This window comes from Thalassophryne amazonica, chromosome 12 (genome assembly GCF_902500255.1).
Source record: "Thalassophryne amazonica chromosome 12, fThaAma1.1, whole genome shotgun sequence".
NCBI lineage: Eukaryota > Metazoa > Chordata > Actinopteri > Batrachoidiformes > Batrachoididae > Thalassophryne > Thalassophryne amazonica.
In genome coordinates this window covers 92,646,611-92,669,684 of record NC_047114.1, presented here as the reverse complement: position 1 = coordinate 92,669,684, position 23,074 = coordinate 92,646,611, and the positions used below count along the sequence as shown (strand labels likewise).

The 23,074-nt window shown below is 39.4% G+C and overlaps 1 protein-coding gene across 2 annotated transcripts in view; it reads left to right on the top strand.

The window, feature by feature from the left end:
* The first annotated feature begins 4,975 nt into the window (after positions 1–4,975).
* Positions 4,976–23,074, top strand: part of LOC117521910 (adenylate cyclase type 1-like) — a 139,812-nt gene continuing 121,713 nt past the window's right edge. For both annotated transcript variants that reach the window (XM_034183277.1, XM_034183276.1), the window contains exon 1: positions 4,976–5,847. In XM_034183277.1, the coding sequence (XP_034039168.1) occupies positions 5,239–5,847 (609 nt within the window). In that variant the 5' untranslated portion in view covers positions 4,976–5,238. The remainder of the gene's footprint in view (positions 5,848–23,074) is intronic.

Sequence of the window (23,074 nt, the reverse complement as noted above, 5' to 3'; positions counted from 1 at the left end):
TACTAAAAGTAGGCTTTACAGGTTTTCTATGTATTTCATTGAGTTTTAAAGTAAATAAATATGGAATTGGTCACTGTATCCTTGATCTCTGGACATAAATAAAAATAAACAAAACGATGTTTCGCTTTGAAGTTATTCATTCAGACTGAATTCTATCGTTCTAACTTGACTCGTCAGAGAGCCGCGCAGCGTTTGGAGCTGTGTGAACAGAACGGAGGACGATTCTTGTTTCTTTCTCGCAACAAGACAGGAGTCCCAGTTACTAACTTTAATCCACACAAAAGTGACTCACAATTTCACATATTCAGGGATGAAAGTGGTGAAAAACAAAAAAAAAAAAAGCTGAAACCCAAAATTACCCCCCAACACCACCTGCATGGAAATGTTTCAATTCTAGAAGCTCTGAAATGCAATCTGGGACTATTCCAGAAGATAAACTGCACTGAGTGCGGCATCCATTTAGAGAGAGAGAGAGAGAAAAAAACAGCTTTCCTTATTCAAATTCACTCCAGTAGTATTCTGTTCTTACTAGGATGCAGCAGTTTTCTAGCTGGCAGATAGTTCTGGAGGAAATCACTGAAGAAATTAACACATTGAAAATATAGTTTGACCGAAGCAAACTGTCATTAAACTTAAATAAGACAGGGATGAAATGGAGGTATGAGAGTCACCAGGTGTTCACAGGAAACACTTATTTATTTCTGTATGTATGTATGTATTTATGTTGCTTTTATATTTTTTTCTGTTGTGTTTCTATTCAGGTTATTTTTGTCTCTTTCTCTAAAATTGTATATAATAAGTATATATTGTATATAATAATCATTAGATTAATATATAAACAAAAATAAATTTAAAAAATATTACAATTTGAAAACAAATGCATCCGAACGTGATGACAGCTGCAACTGCTTAATGCTAACTTTAACATTGACAATGCCATAGACATGCTAACGCGTTAGCATCGCTCCCGTTTTTAAGTTATAAAATACATCTGTCAACTGTTTCAGAAGACCATAACAGGTCGGTTTAACATAGAAAAGGTAAATAATACTCACAGTCGTATGCTCTTAGAGTTTTAGCGGGGGAAAATTAAGTGAAAGAAAGAAAGAATAAACAAAGCAATAGATCAAAGCACTGCTTCAATCTGCGAACCACTGCTTCGATTGGTTCAAGGTTCAAAGCAAAGCCGCGCTGCAGAAAAGTTGATTACGGACCCGCTGCAGGGTCTGTAATCAATGTAGAGAAATGATCATTTTCCTGACAAACACCCCCCAAAACAACGCCCACTCTGAAGGACCGATAACAGAATCGTTAAGCAAAAAGCTTATTGATGTCGGTGGATCGAATCATTTCTTAACGATACCTGAAAGGAACTGGTTCTCGATACCCATCCCTAACCGTGACATTGGGGTGAATGTGAGGCATTATTGTAAAGCGCTTTGAGCATCTGATCCAGATGGAAAGCTGTTGTGTGGGCCGCCAGAAGAGGAGGTACTGCTGGCCCACCACCACCAGAGGGCACCCTGCCTGGAGTGCGGGCTCCAGGCACCAGAGGGCGCTGCCGCCTAACAGGAGTAGCCGGGGTGACAGCTGACGCTCATCACCTATGACAGCTGTCACCACTCATCTGATCAGCATCAGTATATCAGCAAGACGTCATCTCCACCTCTTTGCCGAGATATCGCTCTACCAAGGAGGTAACGTACTCAGCCAATTGTGTTATCGTCTTGACAATAATACTTTGTTGCTTGTGTGTAGGACAGCTGGAGACTGTATTGGACTTTATTGGATAAGTACTCACATTCCTACACTACAGTATTTTTCTGACGAGAGGTGGAGGTGGTGTTTCCACCCTACGTGCTGCTGGGTGCAGACGCACCCACATCTGGCTGTTTCTGTTCCTCGCCAGCAGTACCGGATCCGACGAGCGGAGGCAGTGGCCACCTGGGAGTTCGGGACTTGGCGGCTCCAGTATTCCCGGGGTTCGGTGGCGGAGGAAATCGGGTGGTTCCGGTTTGACTTGGACAGACGTCTCCTATCTTCGAGCCTGCCCACACGACACCGTTGGAATTCGGCTTATTCTTTGACATTGTAATCGGTTGTGTTTGTTGTGCGTGTTTCACAACAGTAAAGCATTGTTATTTGACTTCCTCCATTGTCCGTTCATTTGCGCCCCCTGTTGTGGGTCCGTGTTCCTACACTTTCCCAACAAAAGCACTATATAAAATGCAGTCCATTCACAGTTTAACACATTTTTTTCTTTATTTAATTTTCTCTTTACCCCTTCAGTAGGCAATTAGACAAATAATAATAATAAAAAAGTTACAACAGCTAGTGAGCATCAAATGAGTCAGGTAATAAATGTGAGTTAAAAACATTGAAAATAAAGTAAAAATGATTTATTTTATTATAAGCCTCCAATAGGAGATAATTAAAAGTCAATTGCATTACAAAATCACAACATATTCACATAGATCAAATACAAAAAACATAGATGAGACAAAACTGGGACGTTGATTAAAACGGTAACAGTAACATATTACGAACTTTACGATCAGGATTAAAACAGTAAAAGTTGGAGCACAGAGTCTATCGATCCATCACTGACCAGGAAACAATTCTTAACTATACGTTACACAATTATACAGTCACAGTTTCTCTCTGAACAAGTGACATTCATGAACCTGAGCTGGAGTGGCCCAAATGTCTCATTGTTTTTGTTTTTTGCCTGTATGTGACATAGACATGAGCTTTTGTCCATTTTGTGTAGCAAAAACATCCATCAGGCCACTTGCATAATGTGGATTCTGTTTCTAGTCTGATTTTCTGGCTTCTCCTGGTTTGTGTGGATTTGACACAATCTGGTATTTGGCACAAGTTTTACATCCAATATGCAACTCCAAAATCCAAAATGCAACTCCACATGTACATGGACATTTGGAGAAGTGTGAATCCCAGATGAATCCAGACTTGAGTCTCCCATGTGGCTTCTGACAATTTCTTGATAAAATTTCATGTCTTCCTTTAAAAAAAATCCTTCTGCTTTCCACTCCATCATGAAGCTGTGTGTCTAAGGGATGCAACAGACAAAAGTTGCCCTATAAACAGTGTGTTCAGTCACAGTGTTATACTTTCAGAGTTATTTAATTTGTGTCATGGTGTAGAGTTTTTTATTGTGAGATTACAGGAAATCATTTTAGAAATTTCGTTATAGAAGAGCCTGTTTTTTTTTTTTAATTTGATGTCATAAAAATATTAAAATGTGTTAAAATCCAAAGACTGACAAAGTTTTGCATGCTGCTGTACATATCAAATTGGCATGATTGCATACATGATTCATTCATTCATTCATTTTCAGTCACTTATCTGGGTCTGGGTCACAGTGGCTGCAGAGCCAGCAGCTCTAGATGGTGCCCAATCTAATTCAGATTTGCTTCTGAGGGGAGGTGATGGTCTAGTGGTTAAGCAGTGGGCTTGAGACCAGAGGATCCTTGGTTCAAATCCCAGCCTGACCGGAAAATCATTAAGGGCCCTTGGGCAAAGTCCTTAATCCCATAGTTGCTCCCCGCATGTAGTGAGCACCTTGTATGGCAGCAACCTGACATCAGGGTGAATGTGAGGCATTACTGTAAAGTGCTTTGAGCATCTGATGCAGATGGAAAAGCGCTATACAAATGCAATCCAATTACCATTCTGATCTTTCCTGATCTGAATGGTCAGATCAGATACAAACAGGTAGGTAAAAAAAGATCAGGTCCAGCAAAATAAATCAAATGAAAGGCATCAGATGGCTGATTCAAACCCTGCACATTCTGAACAAACATGACCTCCTTGATGACTTCATCATAACACCAATAAATCACAAATATTTTGCTGAACAATATAACATTTAGAACGTCTCTCTACACAGTAGATTTTACAGAATAAAATTTACTCTGCTGGGATCATATTTGGTCCCAGTCCAAATAGAGTTAAATATACTCTATCACATTGCTAAATCAACTCTATCACAGTGTAAAATCAACTCTTATTGGAGTAGAAAAACTTGATTTGACAAAACAGTAGAGCTGATTTCACTCTATAATAGAGTGTATTTAACTTTATTTAGACTGGGACCAAATGTTATCCCGGCAGAGTAAATTTTACTCTGCAAAATCTACTGTGTAGCTTTATTGGTTGTGGAGATATAGCAGAAAATAAGTTTTTTATCAGCCCAGTCTCATGTTTTTTTTTTGTGCTCCCGGCACAAAATGACTTTTTTTTTTTTTTAATCTATATTATTAACCCTACTCCCTACTCCTTCCCCCACCCTAACCATAACCACCCGACCCCCCCGCTTCACTTTTTATTTCGTGCAGCCATCACAGAATGATTTAGAATGAATTTGTGCTGCAGTGATGAAAATGAGGCGCTTTTCGTCACAATATCACGATCAATAGATTAGTGTATATTTTGTGCTCCTGAAACACGACTTGCCGTGAGACTGGGTTGTTTTTTTACGCCATATTTTTTTGTTGACCTTGACCTTTAATCCAATCCTCTCCAAAAGTTAATCATCTCAAGATAACTGCCCAAGTTATGTTCCCACCAAGTTTGGTGAAAATCTGTTCAGTCCTTTTTGAGTTATCTAGTTCACAGACAGAATCACACACATAGGTCAGATTACCTTCCCCTGCTTTGCTGCTTCATTGGCACGCAGGACAATAAATCAGTTTCAGATCACTTCAGCCAGTAATGTGAATGTAGCCTGTGTGTGAGTGCATGCACGCTTTTGAGCGAAATATGATGCAAAATTCAAAGTATCAGTACAAATGAGTTTGCACAGTGTTTTGGCACGAACAGCATGCCTTATTTGTGGACGATGCGTGCGCAGTCAAATCGTCTTCGCTGTGCTTTGAGTCGCTGAGAATAATCTTAGAATAGTCTTCACCTCATAATGCGCAGGCGTGATCCCATCTGAGCTCTCTGGAAAAAAAAGCTGGAAGCATCTGAACTAGAAGCTGCGCGCTGCTCTTCTCATGCTGCTCAACCATGCATGCATTTTGGAGATTACGCACGAAGGGAGCCGCTAACCTGCGGGGTTTCTTTCTATCTTTTCTCTCCGAAGAAGAAAATCCAACCTGTGGATAGTGTGGAGCGCGTCCACGTCCCACCGGCCGGTCTCCTCTGGTTCTGGGACACTCCGTCTCCAGGCTGGCGTGCGCGTCTTCTCGCCGTTGGATCAATTAAACTCAGTTTATGAATGGCACTGACATGGAGGAAATACCGTTTCAGAAAGTCAAAACCAGGCGGAAGAGAAGTCACTGTCCACCGGGTGTCCCTTTGACCACCATCGTGTGCGAGGACGAGTTCGACTGCAAAGAGCTGGAGTCTCTCTTCCAGAACTACAACCTGAAGTTGGAGCAGACGTCCACTCTCAAAGCTCTCGCCGTCCTCATCTTCATGTCCTCCACACTGGCCGTGGTGGAGTTACTGTCCGGACCCAGTCTCACCATCTCCAAGGGGTCCCACCCGGTCCACTGTGTCATCTTCGTGTCCCTGTTTATAGTGACTAACGTCAAGTACCTGCAGGTGACTCAGCTTCAGCAGGTCGTCAACCTGACTCTGCTCTTCGGCTTCACTTTCTCCTTCCTCTGCTGCCCGTTCCCCCTGGGTTCGATGGGAATGGAACCCCTCACGTCCCCGGAGCAAGGCATGTGGCAGCTGATCCTGGTCACCTTCGTGGCCTACGCGCTGCTGCCCGTCAGGACGCTCTTAGCTGTGGTCTTCGGGATCCTGGTGTCCATCTCTCATTTGATTGTGAGCGCCACTTCTGTCACGGCCAAAACGCACAAGCTGTGGAGGACGGTGAGTGCGCGCCGTGCGCGGCTTCACTTTCAAACTGCTTTTTCTTATTTGTATTTTCTCCCCGCACACACTGCTTTGACTTCTACTGATCCGTCTGTAATCGTCATGCTTTTATCGAAGAACATGTTTCCATGCGGACAAACACTTAAGTTCAGCACCTCGGACAGCGCTCATGTTGCAGACAGACGACATCATCCGGTGTCCTAAAAACACGTCACAGTGCATCACTGAAGTGTTTGACACTCAGGCAGCATCACTGAAAAAGTGCTCATTTTGAGGTGTCCAAGAAACAGCCTGGTTATGTTGCTTTAAATAGAAAGGAGCACGGACTTGCCACGCCCCCTTTCTCCCTTCAGAGGCCATTGTCAGTTCCAGATCCCCATCAACCAGATCCGGTCTACACGGACATCAGTTCTGCACATGTATATAGATCTGCTCATTCACAGGCAGACAGTTTTGAATAGGCAATAACTAGTTGGCTGTTGTCTGCCAACTCCACAAACACACAAAACCTCAGTTGTTGTGGCTGGCCTTTTAATATTTTGCACATGTAACTGCCGCTGGCACAGAGCTGATCTAGCAGGCATGACAGATCCCGTACTCACAGGCATTTCAGGCTTATATATATTAAAAGCCAAGTGGCCTCTATCTGCAAGCATGTATGCGTGCGTGCGTATAACTTTATTCATGGACAAACTGGGGAGAGCTGACATTTGTCGTTTGGTATGCTTTTTAAATTTGGGTCAAGGATGAATGCTGCTAAACCAGAATGTTAACAGGACTAATATTTTTGGGGAAATTATGGATATTACAACAACAGTGAACAATGGACGTTGATAATTACATTCTGGACTCACACATGATTCCAAATCATTGTAGAAACTTTGCATAATTTACTACCACCCTTGAAAAATGCCAGCTACTTATTTTATAAACACTACCAAATCTAGAGCCTGTGGATCCCCATGGGCAACACACTAGTTGCCATGTATGTCTCTCACACAGAGTACATTGGCTTACATGGGTATGGTGGTTGTGAGAGACAGTAAGAATTCCAAACTATGTGGCCATTCAAATTTCACTAAACTGATAATATTTAGTTTTTTACTGAAATTCAAGCGCCATAATGTCGGCTTATTTTTTAAACATGTTTCAAAATTACATCTCATTTTAATGAAGAGAACATATTGTTCTCTTCTGTTGAATTGGTCCTTAATCCCCTAGTTGCTCCCAGGGTGTAGTGAGCACCTTGTATGGCAGCATTATTTGTAAAGTGCTTTGAGCATCTGATGCAGATAGAAAAGCACTATATAAATGCAGTCCATTTTTTAATTTGGAGGTTGTGGTCTCTCTTGGCCACCATACGTACAGAGTAGCTAGATGTGGACATCTGTTAAATATGTCACAGAAATCTTAAATGAACCAAAAAATAACCTCAAATGTCACTTACTGCAGGAGAATTTTTGCATGCACAACCATACACCAGTGAGATTTTGACACCAGCCACATCAAACTGTGAAAGACTGGTGGCATATTTTACACAATGTAATGTCAAGTATGTTGCCATACCAAAAAATGGTTCATCAGACTGCATTATATATGTCTTCATAATTATCATACTTTTGTCTATAAATGTGTTTCTATGCAGAGAAACATGATTTCAGCACCTTGGTCAGCTCTCATGTTAACGTTGCTGTGATTTAAAGGAAACATCCACTTTTTTGTTTAAGGGAAACTAACACAGGGTGTCATCCTAAAATATATTAGTTTGTAGCTGAAATTACCCTACAGAGACAGAGGTAATTAAACTTTTTTTTTTTTAAATTATGCGTTTTACGTTTTTAAGAAAAATTGTGCTTCCTCTCTTTGTCGCTTTAAATGAAAGAAGTTATTTCCTGCCACACCCCCCTCTCTTTCTCACATAGGTCACATGTGTTTTTGCACAGAACAGACTAGGTTATTGGACATTGCAGCTGTCCACATCTAGACACACAGGTCTAAAACGATCATTTTTAGGCTTAAATTTATCTTATGGCAGGAAAATGTTTAGGTGCAAAACCACAGAAAAGTGTGGGACTTGAATCACAACCACATCAAACTGTGAGAGTCTGATCACACATTTTGCACAATGTTAATTGTATTGCAATACCAAAAGTGGTTTATCAGACTGCTTTCACTTATTTTACCATATCTGAAATAATTGTCATCATCATCATCCATTTATCTAAAAACAGTCAAATGTAGTGAAATACTTAAGCTCAGCACACTGGGAAACTCCCCGTGCACATTAATATGATAGTACTCTGCAAATTTTAGGAAAGCTAATATGGGTGTCTTAAAATCAGATTTGCTGGCAAATAGATTACAGAGGCACTGACATAAAGCATCTTTAAAAATACTCAGAGAGGAGACATTCTGTCTTCATCCAATAGACAGATGCGTGAATCTGACTAAAGCAAGATATGTGCAGAGACATCTGTTACATATATGACAGAAGTGTAAACTGAGTCATTTCAGGGCTACATTTTGCTACTAATGGAAAATTTTTACATGCACAGAAATAGAATTGCGAGATTTTGACGATGTTTAACATGAAACACCAACTATGTCTGACAAATATGTTAATGTAAAGGTTGATCACATATTTCTCACAGTAGGACTCCTTTAATTTTGTTGCCAAATGGAAGGATTTTTACTGCCTTTTGAAATCCATTCATTTATCGGACTACTTCTTAAAATTACCATGACATTTACAATTATCATCATCACCTTTGTCAAGCTTTTACAAAAAGATGGTGTATACAGTAAAACCAATATGTCAGATTTTTGTTCAGCACAAAACAATAAAACAGAAATATTTAAAATGCAGTCGTTTATATTGTGTTCCCTGTGATTACTGGTGTATGCATCCTATAAATAAAGAGCTAATGTTTATTTGGGTGTTTATTAAATCTTATTTTGGGGGCTGAGCAGTGGGTCTCAAAACAGTTTAGCTTTGGTTTGGGCATTAAAAATTATGACTCCCATATTTCCTCAGTAACCACAGATTAACAAGCTAACATCATGAAGCTACCGATAGCTGCTAAAAATACTAATACTGTTAGATTAAATACATCACACGATCATTTCACTTGATGCAAATACAGGCGCGCGCGCGCCCGCACACACACACACACACACACACACACACACACACACACACACACACACCACACACACACACACACACACACACACACACACACACACACACACATCTTAGATCTTAGATGATCTGTTTGGAGAATTAACTACACAAGTCACATTATTATAGACATTGTAATGAAATAAAAAATGACAGGCCTTCAGAGTAGGTGCAGCATCAAAACACAAGCTGTAACTCAAAGCAGCCACACCCCTAATGTGTTAGCAAAACTGGGCTTTGTTGCAGAGTGAATGTGCTAATGAACATAATGATGATGATGTTTGAAAGGCAATAAACACATATTTAAATTATATCACTGCCTTTGATCTTATATGTATTTTGATTTGTTTTAATTTCTCCAACTCATTTATGTTTTCCCACAAAAAAAATGACAGCACCCGTGGCCAATATTTACTTTGCCAAACAGTTCATTCTCTTACTAATGTAATATGGACACTGCATTTATTTTATTTTTTTAATCTTTTGCATTATGCATTCTTACCAGTGGGTATTTCTGCTACTAGGATTAATAGAGTCAGTGAGTCAGTGAGAGAGTGGATCTACAAAATTTCCATAAGTAACTATAAAAACTAGTGCTAATTCGGCTCTAAAATTTTGGGTTGTGATAGATACAGCTGAGGACTAGTAAAGGACCAGTAAACCTCTTATTTTAGGTGATGTTGCACAGTGATCATAAATTATTGCTAATGACAGGATCATTGGTGACAACTTTAGCCATTGATGCTTTATGTCCACTGCCACTGGTTCATGCATTTCTGTCAATTGCTGATAGCAAATGACAAATTTGCTGTCTAAAATATGTCTGCTGGATTTCTAGGTTCAGTATCAGATCAAAGCAACAGTGACCACCATGACCTTCTAATTACCAACAATACTTCATAAATCACAAACAAACAAAAGACCTACTTTACATCTGCCTGTATGCACAAGCCGAGACATGTCTTATTGTGCCAACATTAAGCTAATGTAAGAAAGAACAACTGCAAATTATGTTAAATACAGCAACATGACCCAAAAGAGGAGTTTCACTGGTCATCAGCTGTAGCAACCAGAATGCAAACTTTCACAGCTGATTACGCAGCAGTTTTTATGGATTCACTGATGAAAATCTTGTGGATCTTCTCAGTCACTGACTCACTGACTCCAATATGCTTGTGCTGGCCCTACTAATTTCAGAGACTATACCATCAACATTTTGTCCTTTTGGGTGTTGCATTTATTAATAAAAGTGTATGTCTGGAGTTCTTATAGCTTTTTGGTGGTGGTGTGCCTGTCTATTTTGTCCTATCAGTTTAAGGCATTTCAGTTTGACAGAGCAAAGAAGCATCCAAGCAAACTGATAAATCTACTGTAATTAGGTGGCCACAACCCCAGCCGTTAGAAGATAGATTTTATTGCCATTTGTACAGGTACAAGGCAGTACATGTACATTGGAATTATTATGCATTGCTCACAGAGTTAGCGTTTAGACATCAAAGTGAGAGTTAATGGGAGCAGCACAAATTAATAAATACATATAATGTAAAAGCAAACTATGTATATAAAGAAACAGGGTTAAGGTTCCGTGCTGCTGTACTACAGGTACTTCTAGGTGTTCTGTAACCAGCACAGGGGCTACACTAACATTGCACATTAACTTTCTCTGTGCTAACCATGGATAATTTTCTCAGTAAGGTTTGCTGAGGATATAAAGAGACGTGAGACTCCAGAGTTGACTCACGGAGCAGCGAGAATGATAACGTGCTGTCTGTGGAGACGGGTAAAAAGAAATGCCGTTTTAACCTGACTTAAAAAGAAAAAGAAAGCTTCTTCTATGAAACACTTTAAAGTTGTCTTTTGCAAAGCAGTCAGCTCTATGTGCTCTGGTTACTGTTGTTGGCTATTGGTAAATGGACAGCATTTATATAGAGCTTTCCCATCTGAATCAGAAGCTTAAAGCCCTTTGGAATGATGCCTCACATTCACACACACTGATGTCAGGGTGCTGCCATGCAAAGCGCTCACTACACACTGAGAGCAATTTAGGGATTAAGGACCTTATCCAAGAACTCTTAATGATTTTCCAGCCTGATGGGGGTTTAAACCAAAGATTTTCTGGTCTCAAGCTCACCACTTAATTACCAGACCATCATATCTTCCAGTCATCATCATCATCATCATCACAACTACCATCATTATCAATATCAAATTCATTATCATAATCAATATCAACTTAATCATTATCATCATCATCATGGTATTGTTGTCATCATAACCATCACCACTGCCACCACCATCATCATCAACAGCAACAATAATAGCAACTTCATTATCATCATCACCATAATCACAACAATCATTATCATTATCATTATCACAACTATCATCAACATCAACTTCATTATCATCATAATCTTCAATGTCAGCTTCATTATCATCATCATCATCATCATCATCATCATCATTGCCATAATCACAACAATCATCATTATCATTATCACAACCATTATCATCAACATCAACTTCATTATCATCATATCATCAACATCATCAATGTCAACGTCATTATCATTATCAACACAGTCATCATTATTATCATTATCACAACTATCATCATCATCAACATCAACTTCATTATCGTCACCAACATTAACTTATCAACATCATCAATGTCAACTTCATTATCATCATCAATATTATCACAACAATCACCATTATTATCATTATCACAACTATCATCATCATCATTATTATCATCAACATCATCAATGTCAACTTCATTATCATCATCACCATTATCACAACAATCATCATTATTATCATTATTACAACTATCAATTTATTATCAACAACTTCATTATCACCACCATCATCACAACCATCATAATCAACATCATCATTGTCATTATCACCACTATCATCACAGCCATCAGAATCAGCATCATCAGTGTCATAACTATGATCAACATCATCATCATCATCATCCCCAGTGGCTGGAGAAGGCCAAGGGTAAGCTGGCAGATAGATGGTTACATTTGAGATGTGGGGATGGACCGGTTTTCTGCCTGGGTGGTTCTGTAGTATGGTGGCTGTGGTAACATGTGGAACCAGTGCATCCTCCCAGACCTGACCTGGGTGATGCGTCAACGCCATTATAATTGTTGTCATCATGAAATTCCTTTAAAGAGAAACAAGCGAATGCTCTAAAATACTTAAGATTTCAGATCAGCTCCAAAATTACTATGATCTGGACTTCAAATGATTATTTCATGAGTCACTAACCAGACAATTATTCAGCAACTCTTTTAAATAATTACTTTGTTGTTTTAAATCATGTATCAAGAAAAAATATCAAACGTACTCTGGTTGCACCTTGATAAGTGTGAGAATTTGTACAGTAGTTTTTCTCAGATTTTTTTGGCATTGTAACCAGCTTTGGGTTTTGGACTGATGATAACAAAAAAACAAGACATTTGCCAGGGTCAACTGGGGCTCAGATTTGTCTGAGGAAGTTTCTTTTCAGATTTTTTTTTTATTTTATTTTACATTTTATAGAGTAGGTGATTAATCAAATAACTGTGAAAAAATCAGCAGATAATTTGATAACAGCAATGTTATTTACTGTACTGCTTTGATTAAACCAAACATTTCTGTCAAGAAATAATGTGATTGTGAGTAGACATAGCTGAATTCATGGAAGCCCGGCAACCGAACCAAAGAAATCACTGTGTTCTTGTGAAGCCATAAAAATTGTTAAGAAGCTCAGTTTGGATTTATGGTGGGATATGAGTGAGTGACACTCTTCAAAAATGTTCAGAAACACCTTTTGTTCTTGTTAAATGCGTCTTTTTAACGTGTGCCATGCACAGATATGATACATTACATGACATTAAATGTAGTTTGTGGCATTGCTGTTTGAAAAAGAAAAAACTAAAATGTTAAATAATTTTTAAAAATGTTATAATTTGTTGGTTTAATTAATAACAAATTTGAATAAAGAAAAATGAACAAAGTGATCTGTTACTAAAAAAATTTTTTTCATAATTTTCAGTACTCTATTTAATTAAATAATAAATTTTTTTTTTAGATGAAGAAAAATTGATTAAAATAAAAATGAGCAAAATCGTTTTTGTCCACATATGCATCTGTGCCCTTTGGGAAGTGTTTGAAGCCCAGCAGAGCGAGCTGGAGTTGAAGAACAAGTGTGATATCCTGCTAGCACCAGAAGTAGGACAAATCCGAGAAGGAGACTCACCGCATGGTGTCACAAAGCAAAGCTTCAGTTATGATAAAGAGGGCAAAGTTATTCATGTCATTTCAGAGCTAAAATAGAATTTGGTGCAAGTCTGTATGTGGATATCTTTATACCATTTTCTCTCACAATGACAAATGCACCCTGTTGCCTCCCACATGCATTTCTGACTGTCATCAGGTGTGGAAAAAAAGAAGAAAAAGAAAAAAAGAAGATATGACACATCCATCAAACCCTCCTGAGATAATGGGACATTTCTGACTCTTTCTAACACATGGAAATTCTCCAGATTGTGTATTTCCAGCAGAGGAAGCTGAGATTTTGATCACTTTCTTGCCCCCACTGGATGATGACAGTATATTTTCTAAGGTGACTGCATTCCTACGTAGGCGGTGAGCTACCTGCACAGCCGTGTGAAGGACCGTGTTAGCTGGACTGCCAGAGATAGCTAATCCATTAAGCTCAGAGATGAGCTGTGTTACTTTACCCTGCACAACCCAAGCTCACACCAACCACCCACACGGCCAGCATGATTCATGGCTCAAGCTTCCTGAAATGTCTCACTGCTGAAGGAAGACATGGACTTCGCTTTGAAAACTGGCTGCCAGAATGTGGACTGGGAAAAAAACGAATATGTTTTTAAACAACTCAAAAACAGAATTGTTGATCTTGCAGAATATTTTCGTGCAAAATCAAAGAGACTGGAGTCATAAAGTATTTGGTGTACGTTCATGTTCCCTTGACAAAGCTTGGATCAGACAAAAACTGCAAGAACTCTCAAAAATGTCAAAAGTTTCCTGTATTTTCAATATTATTATTGTTATTTTCAATTTAAAGCACATTTCCAAATTCTAAAACAGCAGGAGGGCACTCAGTAGAGTGCATACCTCCATAAATCCATCCATCCATCCCATCTTCTACAAGTATACCCACATACTCCAGTTACGGGGTCATGGGAGGCTGCAGGGCGTGAGGCGAGGTTCACCCTTGAGAGGATGCCAGTCTGTCACAGGGCCACATAAAAACAAACACATTCACATCTACAGACAAGTTTAAAGTTTTCAATCCACCTAACCTGCATGTCTGTAAATGTGGGAGGAAGCCTGAGCACCCGGAAAACCCACACAGACACGGGGAGAACATGCAAACTCCACACAGAAAGGCCACAGGTGGGAATCAATCCTATGACCTTCTCAGACATCAGTGGGAATATGCAAAACTAAATAAAATTAAATAAATATTCCAAGATTTGCAGTGTTTTTAATCTATATTTCAGGTGCATGGGTGTTAACAACTGTTCTTATTTATTTTATTGCCTTTAATTGTTTTATGTTTCTATGTACAGCACTTTGTTTTCAACTACGGTGGTTTTGAGGTGCTACATAAATAAAGCTGAGTTGAGTTGAGTTAACTGTGGTTGTTTAATGAGATGCTATTTAATTATCTGAGGTAAAATTAAAGCATTTGGGGATATTTTTTGTTACATATGTCACAGAAGTATTAAATAAGTTATGTTGAACTTAAATGATGTTTACAGCTGAAATAACTCATAGAACTGTCCATAAATGACCCCTTTAATACTTACGACCAGAACTAAATCTGGACTGTTTTAATTTTCAAATCTGCTCCCTGCTGGTTAAAGTCTAAATGAAAAAAAACAACAAAACTTTTTAATAAATAAAAAAATAAAAAGACAGGTTTACATATTTTAACAAATATGTAACAATTGTTCGGTATCAGTGAGCTTCAGAGAGGTTTAGTTCATGAGGATCCATCCATTTACAATTTATTTAAATCACACTTAACTCTTGTGCCCACATAACACAACAATGACTTTAATGTGTGTCCTTAAAAAACTCAAACAGCAGCTCTGAGCGTTCGTCACTCATGTGTTTTAAAGAAAGACAAACTCTGCAGTGATATGTTCATCATCCTGAACTAAACACGTATAAGGGCCCCTTCACACATCGTGCGAATTTGGTCCATTTGCGCATAAAGTGCGCATGAAGCAGGACTCGTATGCAAAAGATAAAATCATAGTTGCTTCCAGTGCCTCATACACCTGTTGCTACAACGATTTGCGCACACCAGCAGGCAGTGGCTGAAAGTGTGCGCTGTGCGAACCCATCGAACCCTTTCGCGGCAGGTGTCGACCAAATTCCAGCGGACACACATGAACATCGAACACCACTCGTTTGGCACTTATAAAATATGTGGCCATTTACACTATTAACACAAAAACAGTCTGCAGACAATCACTGTCAAGCTGGATGTGAAATTTGTCTAAGTGCCCCACAACTGTGAAGTTGCCAAGTGCACATGTGGCGTGTCAGAGTGTCGGCTCCCCCCCAACACATCTGTGCAGGTGGTTTGCACTCCTCCCCCCCCAACAGCATCTGATCACAGAGTGACATCTTGGTTTGTGCACTGACAGGACGGGGGCATGGCTGGCTGCCCTCAGCTGTTGAGACATCTCCAGTTCTGGACATCACAGCTGCAGCACACGTCCCGTGTTTTGATGGACATGCACGTGTGTGTGCTTGTGTGGTGGAAATACATAATAACATATATCTCTTTTGTGATGGGCTGGAGAAATGGACCGTCAGTTCATGTGGGCACTCAGCAGGTGATCTGAATGTCATGTTTGACAGGACACGCATGTCTGGCCGTGAGGGCTGTGAGCGGCATGCTACAGCACCAGGACAAGCCAACAGTGCGACAAATACGGCACTTTCAGTCACGTATCAGCAGAAATACGCCATACCAAACTCTGGCCAGTTATCACAGCACTTTTTCTTTTTTTAGAAAATACGTTTATCTGCTTGTTGATTTTAGCCATTTCACGCTCCTGTTACAAGACGGTAATTGTAGTGCAGTGGTAAAGATTCCATCTGGTAATCAGGGCGTGTGGGTTTGAATCCTGTGGCATTTTTTTCTTTTTATTTAACCAAGGTTATTTAACGCAGGCTTCTGTATTGTGTCCCCTTTTATGTATTATTTATATCAACCCAGTGATATTCATTAATTATACAGCTGGTTTTTTATTGTATTTTCCTGCACATCTGCAGCGTGATGTGGTGCACCTCGTCCCATGGAACACAATGCAAACAGCTGCTCCTGCTTGAAATACATTGTCGCATGCATGAACCATTGCACCGGGATCGTGCACACCTGCCCGTCGTCGCGATATTTCGTGGTTCGCGCATGCGAGCTGTTTCACCATGAGTCCCCATGAGTTGTACATATTCGCACTATGTGTGAAGGAGCCCAAAAACTCTACATCATTCTGAGGGAGGAGGAGGAAAAAAGTCTGTATTTTAATGGTTGTGCAAACACACAGGGCACATGCCAGGCCATCTTCAATATTTTGTCAACATTAAGTCTATTTGATTTTGCGTGATGAACATTTGTAATTAGCTTGATGTCCTCTGCTGGTGACAGGCAGGTGGACCATCTCTTACAGAACAGTGCTTTAAAACAAGTGTGATCTGGTTCACTTTTAGGTTAATATTTCAGAAGACAAAGATACATTGTTGTGATGATGGGCTGGGAAATCTATTGCATTTAAGGACACATTTGGGAGCTTTTCAATGTGTTCTTTTAAAAATTAATGTGTCAGGCTGCATTGAAATATGAATCAACCCTGGCTGTGTGTGTTTCTTTCGCTTTCTTTGTGCTTCAATTTTACATCATTTTTTTTGGCACTTTTAGTGACAACTAATAGTCGACTATGTTGTTTTTTTTCTTCATCTCCATGGTGCTGATGATGACTGAGTTTGCTCTTTGAATATTGGGAAAACCCTGGGCCCGTATCCACGAAGCAACTCAATGTACCCTCAAAGAGCTCCTAACTGACCCTAAAATTTCCTGGTAAGGAATCTTAGTCTAAGAGTGAGCCAGCAGGCTTCTAAGAGCAAGTCTGAGCAAGGAGGAGACAGAAACTCCTATCTTTATGAGGAGGCGGGGTTGACCCCGTTGCTAGGTATGACGCAGTCTTCTAACAGCTGTGATTGGTTGTCATGGAAAGGGGAGGAGAAATAAAAAACTAATGTGGTCCGTGCTCCTAGTCATGAATGGACAGAAAAATGAACCAATCATATAAGCTGAATTGCATTAAGACGTGTAGTCATGAGGACAACTTTGTTATGATGATTAAACCCAGCAAAATTAAGTGAATGAATTAAATGATTTAAATGAATTAGCATAAATGAATTGTTACACAGCTTGAAAATATTTGAATGTACATCATTCACATTTTCATTCTTCATTCGCCTTTATTTAACCAGGTTAGTCTCATTGAGATTTAAAATCTCTTTTGCAAGAGAGACCTGGCCAAGAGGGCAGCAGCATATAAGTTACAACAGATAAAACAAAACTAAAACAGATAAAACAAATTCAAAACATTATACTCTCACATAAAACATTTACACACAGACATGATTAATTGCAGTGATTTCACAAGGTTTTTGAACTCATTCAGCGTCACAAGGGCTTGAAGCTGAAGTTCAGATTGTAATTTGTTCCAGGATCCCGCATATCTACATATTAAAAGCCTGTGAGTTTATTTACTACGGTCACTGTGAGTAAAGTAAGTCCCTTCGGCTGCTCCCTTGTTTGCACTCGGGGTCGCCACAGCAAATCCAAGGTGGATCTGCATGTTTATTTGGCACAGGTTTTACGCCGGATGCCCTTCCTGACGCAACTCCACATTACATGGAGAAATGTGGCAGGGGTGGGATTTGAACCCAGAACCTTCCGAACTGAAACCAAGCGCATTAACCACTTGGCCACCACCCCTGCTGTGAGTACATAATATAATTGTAAATACATTAAAAACACATGCATGACACAAGAAAGTGAAAACACTTATTTCCATTGTGGTCCATTTAAAATCAAATGACAAAATAGATGTAATAATAAAAGAAAACAATATTAATTATACAGATACTACTACTACTACTGATAATAATAATAATAATAATAATAATAATAATAATAATAATAATAATAATAAAATAATGATGATATTAACAGTGTGTATATGATAACATGAACTAAACAATTTATATATACATTGGGACAGTAAATTAGCATAAAATTATTACGCAGATCAAGCAGGTGGCATGTTACTGACTCACTGTCATCCTACATATGGAGAATATCTCTGCTTCCTCTCTGTCTTTTCTGCCATTTTCTCTGCTTAAGACACTCTTAGGCTTCTTAAAAGTCCTCTTGCCTACTCTTACCAGTTTGGCACCTTAGGAGCTCTCTTAAGGCCTAAGGTGCTTTGTGGACAACTTTCATCTTACCAAGATTCCAAGAAATGTCTAAGAATTTGAGGAATTCTGAGATTTTTCTTAGAAAAATGTCACTAGGAGGTATTTTTAGCCTTAGGCTGCTTCATGGATACAGGCCCTGCATGTCATCTACGATGTCACAACATAAGGCGTGTCATGGTTTGTTGTTGCGGTATTTTAACCCACATGGGTGAAAATTCGTAATTGTTTCCAGAGAAGACAAAATTTTATCGTATTGCCGATATGAGATTGTGAATCCATTATTTGAAAACTAAGAAACAAATTTATAGCAGTGCTAAAGAAAGACCTTGTTATGACTTAAATCATAAAATATAATGCAATGCTAAAATGCTCTTGGCCGTATGAGTATAGTGTTCTTTATAATTGCAGTTGTTTAACTGGTATCCCAGTTGTTTAATCTTTATATATATATATATATATATATATATATATATATATGTATACGAGGTCTGTTAGAAAAGTATCGGACCTTTTTATTTTTTTCAAAAACGTGATGGATTTGAATCACATGTGCTTGCATGAGCCAACCTTGAACCTTCGTGCGCATGCGTGAACTTTTTCACGCTTGTCGATTGTGTCATTTCCTGGTAAGCAGCCTTTGTGTGGGACGTGTGCAGCGCGCTCGGCGGATTTTCATTTCAAGGAAAAAGACGGAAGAACTGGAGCAGCGCCGCATCAAATTTTGCCAGAAACTGGGCGACAGCGAGGTGGAAACCATTCGGATGATTCAGACGGCTTTTGGTGACGATCCTGTGGGCATCACACAGATTAAGGAGCAGTACAACCGGTATAAAGACATCCGCACAACGGTGGAGAGCGAGCCGTGCTCCGGTCGGCTATCAACATGCTGAAATGACCAGATCATTTCCAAAGTGAATGCTGTGGTGATGCGGGACCGTCGTGTGACTATCCGAGAAATTGGGGAAGAGGTGGACATCAGCACTTTTTCGGCACATTCCACTGTGACAGAAGATTTGGCCATGGAAAGAGTGGCTGTGAAATTCATGCTGCTGCTAATGGCGGAGCAAAAGCACCTCCGTGTTGAAGTCTCACAGGACATGCTGTGACATGCTCACCTCTTCCACAATTTCTTGGATAGTCACACAACTGAAAAGTCACAGAAAGCCGTCTGAATCATCCGAATGGTTTCCACCTGGCTGTCGCCCAGTTTCTGGCCAAATTTGATGTGGTACTGCTCCAGTCGTTCTGTCTTTTTCCTCAAAATGAAAATCCCCCGAGCAAACAGCACACGTCCCACACAAAGGCTGCTTACCAGAAATTGATGCAATTGACAGGTGTGAAAAAGTTCATGCATGCGCATGAAGGTTCAAGGTTTGCTCATGCAAGCACATGTGATTCAAATCCATCAGGTTTTTGCAAAAAATAAAAAGGTCCGATACTTTTCTAACAGACCTCGTATATATATATATATATATATATATATATATATATATATATATATATATATATATATATATATATATATATATATATATATACACACACACACACACACACACACACACATTTGTTGTTATTTACATTCATTATTAAGATCCTATTGTCTTACGTAAATTTGTACATGTTCAATAAAGCCCCTCAATCAATCAATCATTTAATCAATCATAAACAATATTTACATTTTAATGGTGTCTGCAGGAGGGCATGTGTGTGCACATACATGAGCTTTTGACAAGAGCAGCAATTAGCTTTGTGTTAGTGGAAGTTCGCGTGCATGCTGACGTCCACAAAATGTCTTGTAAATGACTCCAGAGGTGTTATCAGGTTACAAAAACAGCGTTTTCAGTTTTAGAAGTGTTTATTTCTCGCTAGCTTTTACATTATATCTGACAAAAAGGTTATATTTACACACAAACAAAACAGAGTTTGCAGCTAGCTCCCACCTTGTGATGTCACCATGCTAACATCTGTGAAATATCTTGTAAATGACTCCAGAGGTGTTATCACATTCCAAAAGGAGAGTTTTCAGTTTTAGAAGTGTTTATTTCTCGCTAGCTTTTACATTATATCTGGCAAAAAGGTTATATTTACACACAAACAAAACAGAGTTTGCAGCTAGCTCCCAGCTTGTGACGTCACCACACTAACATCTGTGAAATGTCTTGTAAATGACTCCAGAGGTGTTATCAGGTTACAAAAACAACGTTTTCAGTTTTAGAAGTGTTTATTTCTTGCTAGCTTTTACATAATCTTTTACTTATCTTATCTTTGTTAGTTGGCTATGTACCACAGGCTTTTAAGGTGGCAGTAATTAAACCATTACTTAAAAAGCCATCACTTGACCCAGCTATTTTAGCTAATTATAGGCCAATCTCCAACCTTCCTTTTCTCTCAAAGATTCTTGAGAGGGTAGTTGTAAAACAGCTAACTGATCACCTGCAGAGGAATGGTCTATTTGAAGAGGTTCAGTCAGGTTTTAGAATTCATCATAGTACAGAAACAGCATTAGTGAAGGTTACAAATGATCTTCTTATGGCTTCGGACAGTGGACTTATCTCTGTGCTTGTTCTGTTGGACCTCAGTGCTGCTTTTGATACTGTTGACCATAAAATTTTATTACAGAGATTAGAGCATGTCATAGGTATTAAAGGCACTGCGCTGCGGTGGTTTGAATCATATTTGTCTAATAGATTACAGTTTGTTCATGTAAATGGGGAATCTTCTTCACAGACTAAAGTTAATTATGGAGTTCCACAAGGTTCTGTGCTAGGACCAATTTTATTCACTTTATACATGCTTCCCTTAGGCAGTATTATTAGACGGTATTGCTTAAATTTTCATTGTTACGCAGATGATACCCAGCTTTATCTATCCATGAAGCCAGAGGACACACACCAATTAGCTAAACTGCAGGATTGTCTTACAGACATAAAGACATGGATGACCTCTAATTTCCTGCTTTTAAACTCAGATAAAACTGAAGTTATTGTACTTGGCCCCACAAATCTTAGAAGCATGGTGTCTAACCAGATCTTTACACTGGATGGCATTTCCCTGACCTCTAGTAATACTGTGAGAAATCTTGGAGTCATTTTTGATCAGGATATGTCATTCAAAGCGCATATTAAACAAATATGTAGGACTGCCTTTTTGCATTTACGCAATATCTCTAAAATCAGAAAGGTCTTGTCTCAGAGTGATGCTGAAAAATCTGATTCATGCATTTATTTCCTGTAGGCTGGACTATTGTAATTCTTTATTATCAGGTTGTCCTAAAAGTTCCCTAAAAAGCCTTCAGTTAATTCAAAATGCTGCAGCTAGAGTACTGACGGGGACTAGCAGGAGAGAGCATATCTCACCCGTGTTGGCCTCTCTTCATTGGCTTCCTGTTAATTCTAGAATAGAATTTAAAATTCTTCTTCTTACTTATAAGGTTTTGAATAATCAGGTCCCATCTTATCTTAGGGACCTCGTAGTACCATATCACCCTAATAGAGCGCTTCGCTCTCAGACTGCAGGCTTACTTGTAGTTCCTAGGGTTTGTAAGAGTAGAATGGGAGGCAGAGCCTTCAGCTTTCAGGCTCCTCTCCTGTGGAACCAGCTCCCAATTCAGATCAGGGAGACAGATACCCTCTCTACCTTTAAGATTAGGCTTAAAACTTTCCTTTTCGCTAAGGCTTATAGTTAGGGCTGGATCGGGTGACCCTGGACTATCCCTTGGTTATGCTGCTTTAGACGTAGACTGTGGGGGGGTTCCCATGATGCACTGTTTCTTTCTCTTTTTGCTCTGTATGCACCACTCTGCATTTAATCATTAGTGATCGATCTCTGCCCCCCTCCACAGCATGTCTTTTTCCTGGTTCTTTCCCTCAGCCCCAACCAGTCTCAGCAGAAGACTGCCCCTCCCTGAGCCTGGTTCTGCTGGAGGTTTCTTCCTGTTAAGAGGGAGTTTTTCCTTCCCACTGTTGCCAAGTGCTTGCTCACAGGGGGTCGTTTTGACCGTTGGGGTTTTTCATAATTATTGTATGGCCTTGCCTTACAATATAAAGCGCCTTGGGGCAACTGTTTGTTGTGATTTGGCGCTATATAAAAAAAAAGTTGATTGATTGATAATATATGAGAAACATGTTATATAAACACATAAATGAAGCAGCTTTGAAGCGCCAGAGAAAGGCCCACCACTGATGTCCCGGTGCCGCTCTACTCTGATTGGCTGTCACACCTGCCACTCAAAAAAAAAAAAAAAAAACAACAAACAAACAAACAAACAAAAAAACCCCACAGAACTGAATAAAACAGTATGTGACCAGTGGACCTCTTAAAATAAGTCAAGGTTAGCCATCTTTGAACTTGTCCAAGGTCTATGCCCCAAGAATGTTCCCTGTGAATTTGAAGACTGTGGCAGTAATAGAACTGGACTTATGCTGAGCAAAGACAGACAGATGGACGGATGCAAGGCCTTCGCAATACCTGATGCCCATATTTTGGCCATCGGGTAAAAATCAAAAGGGA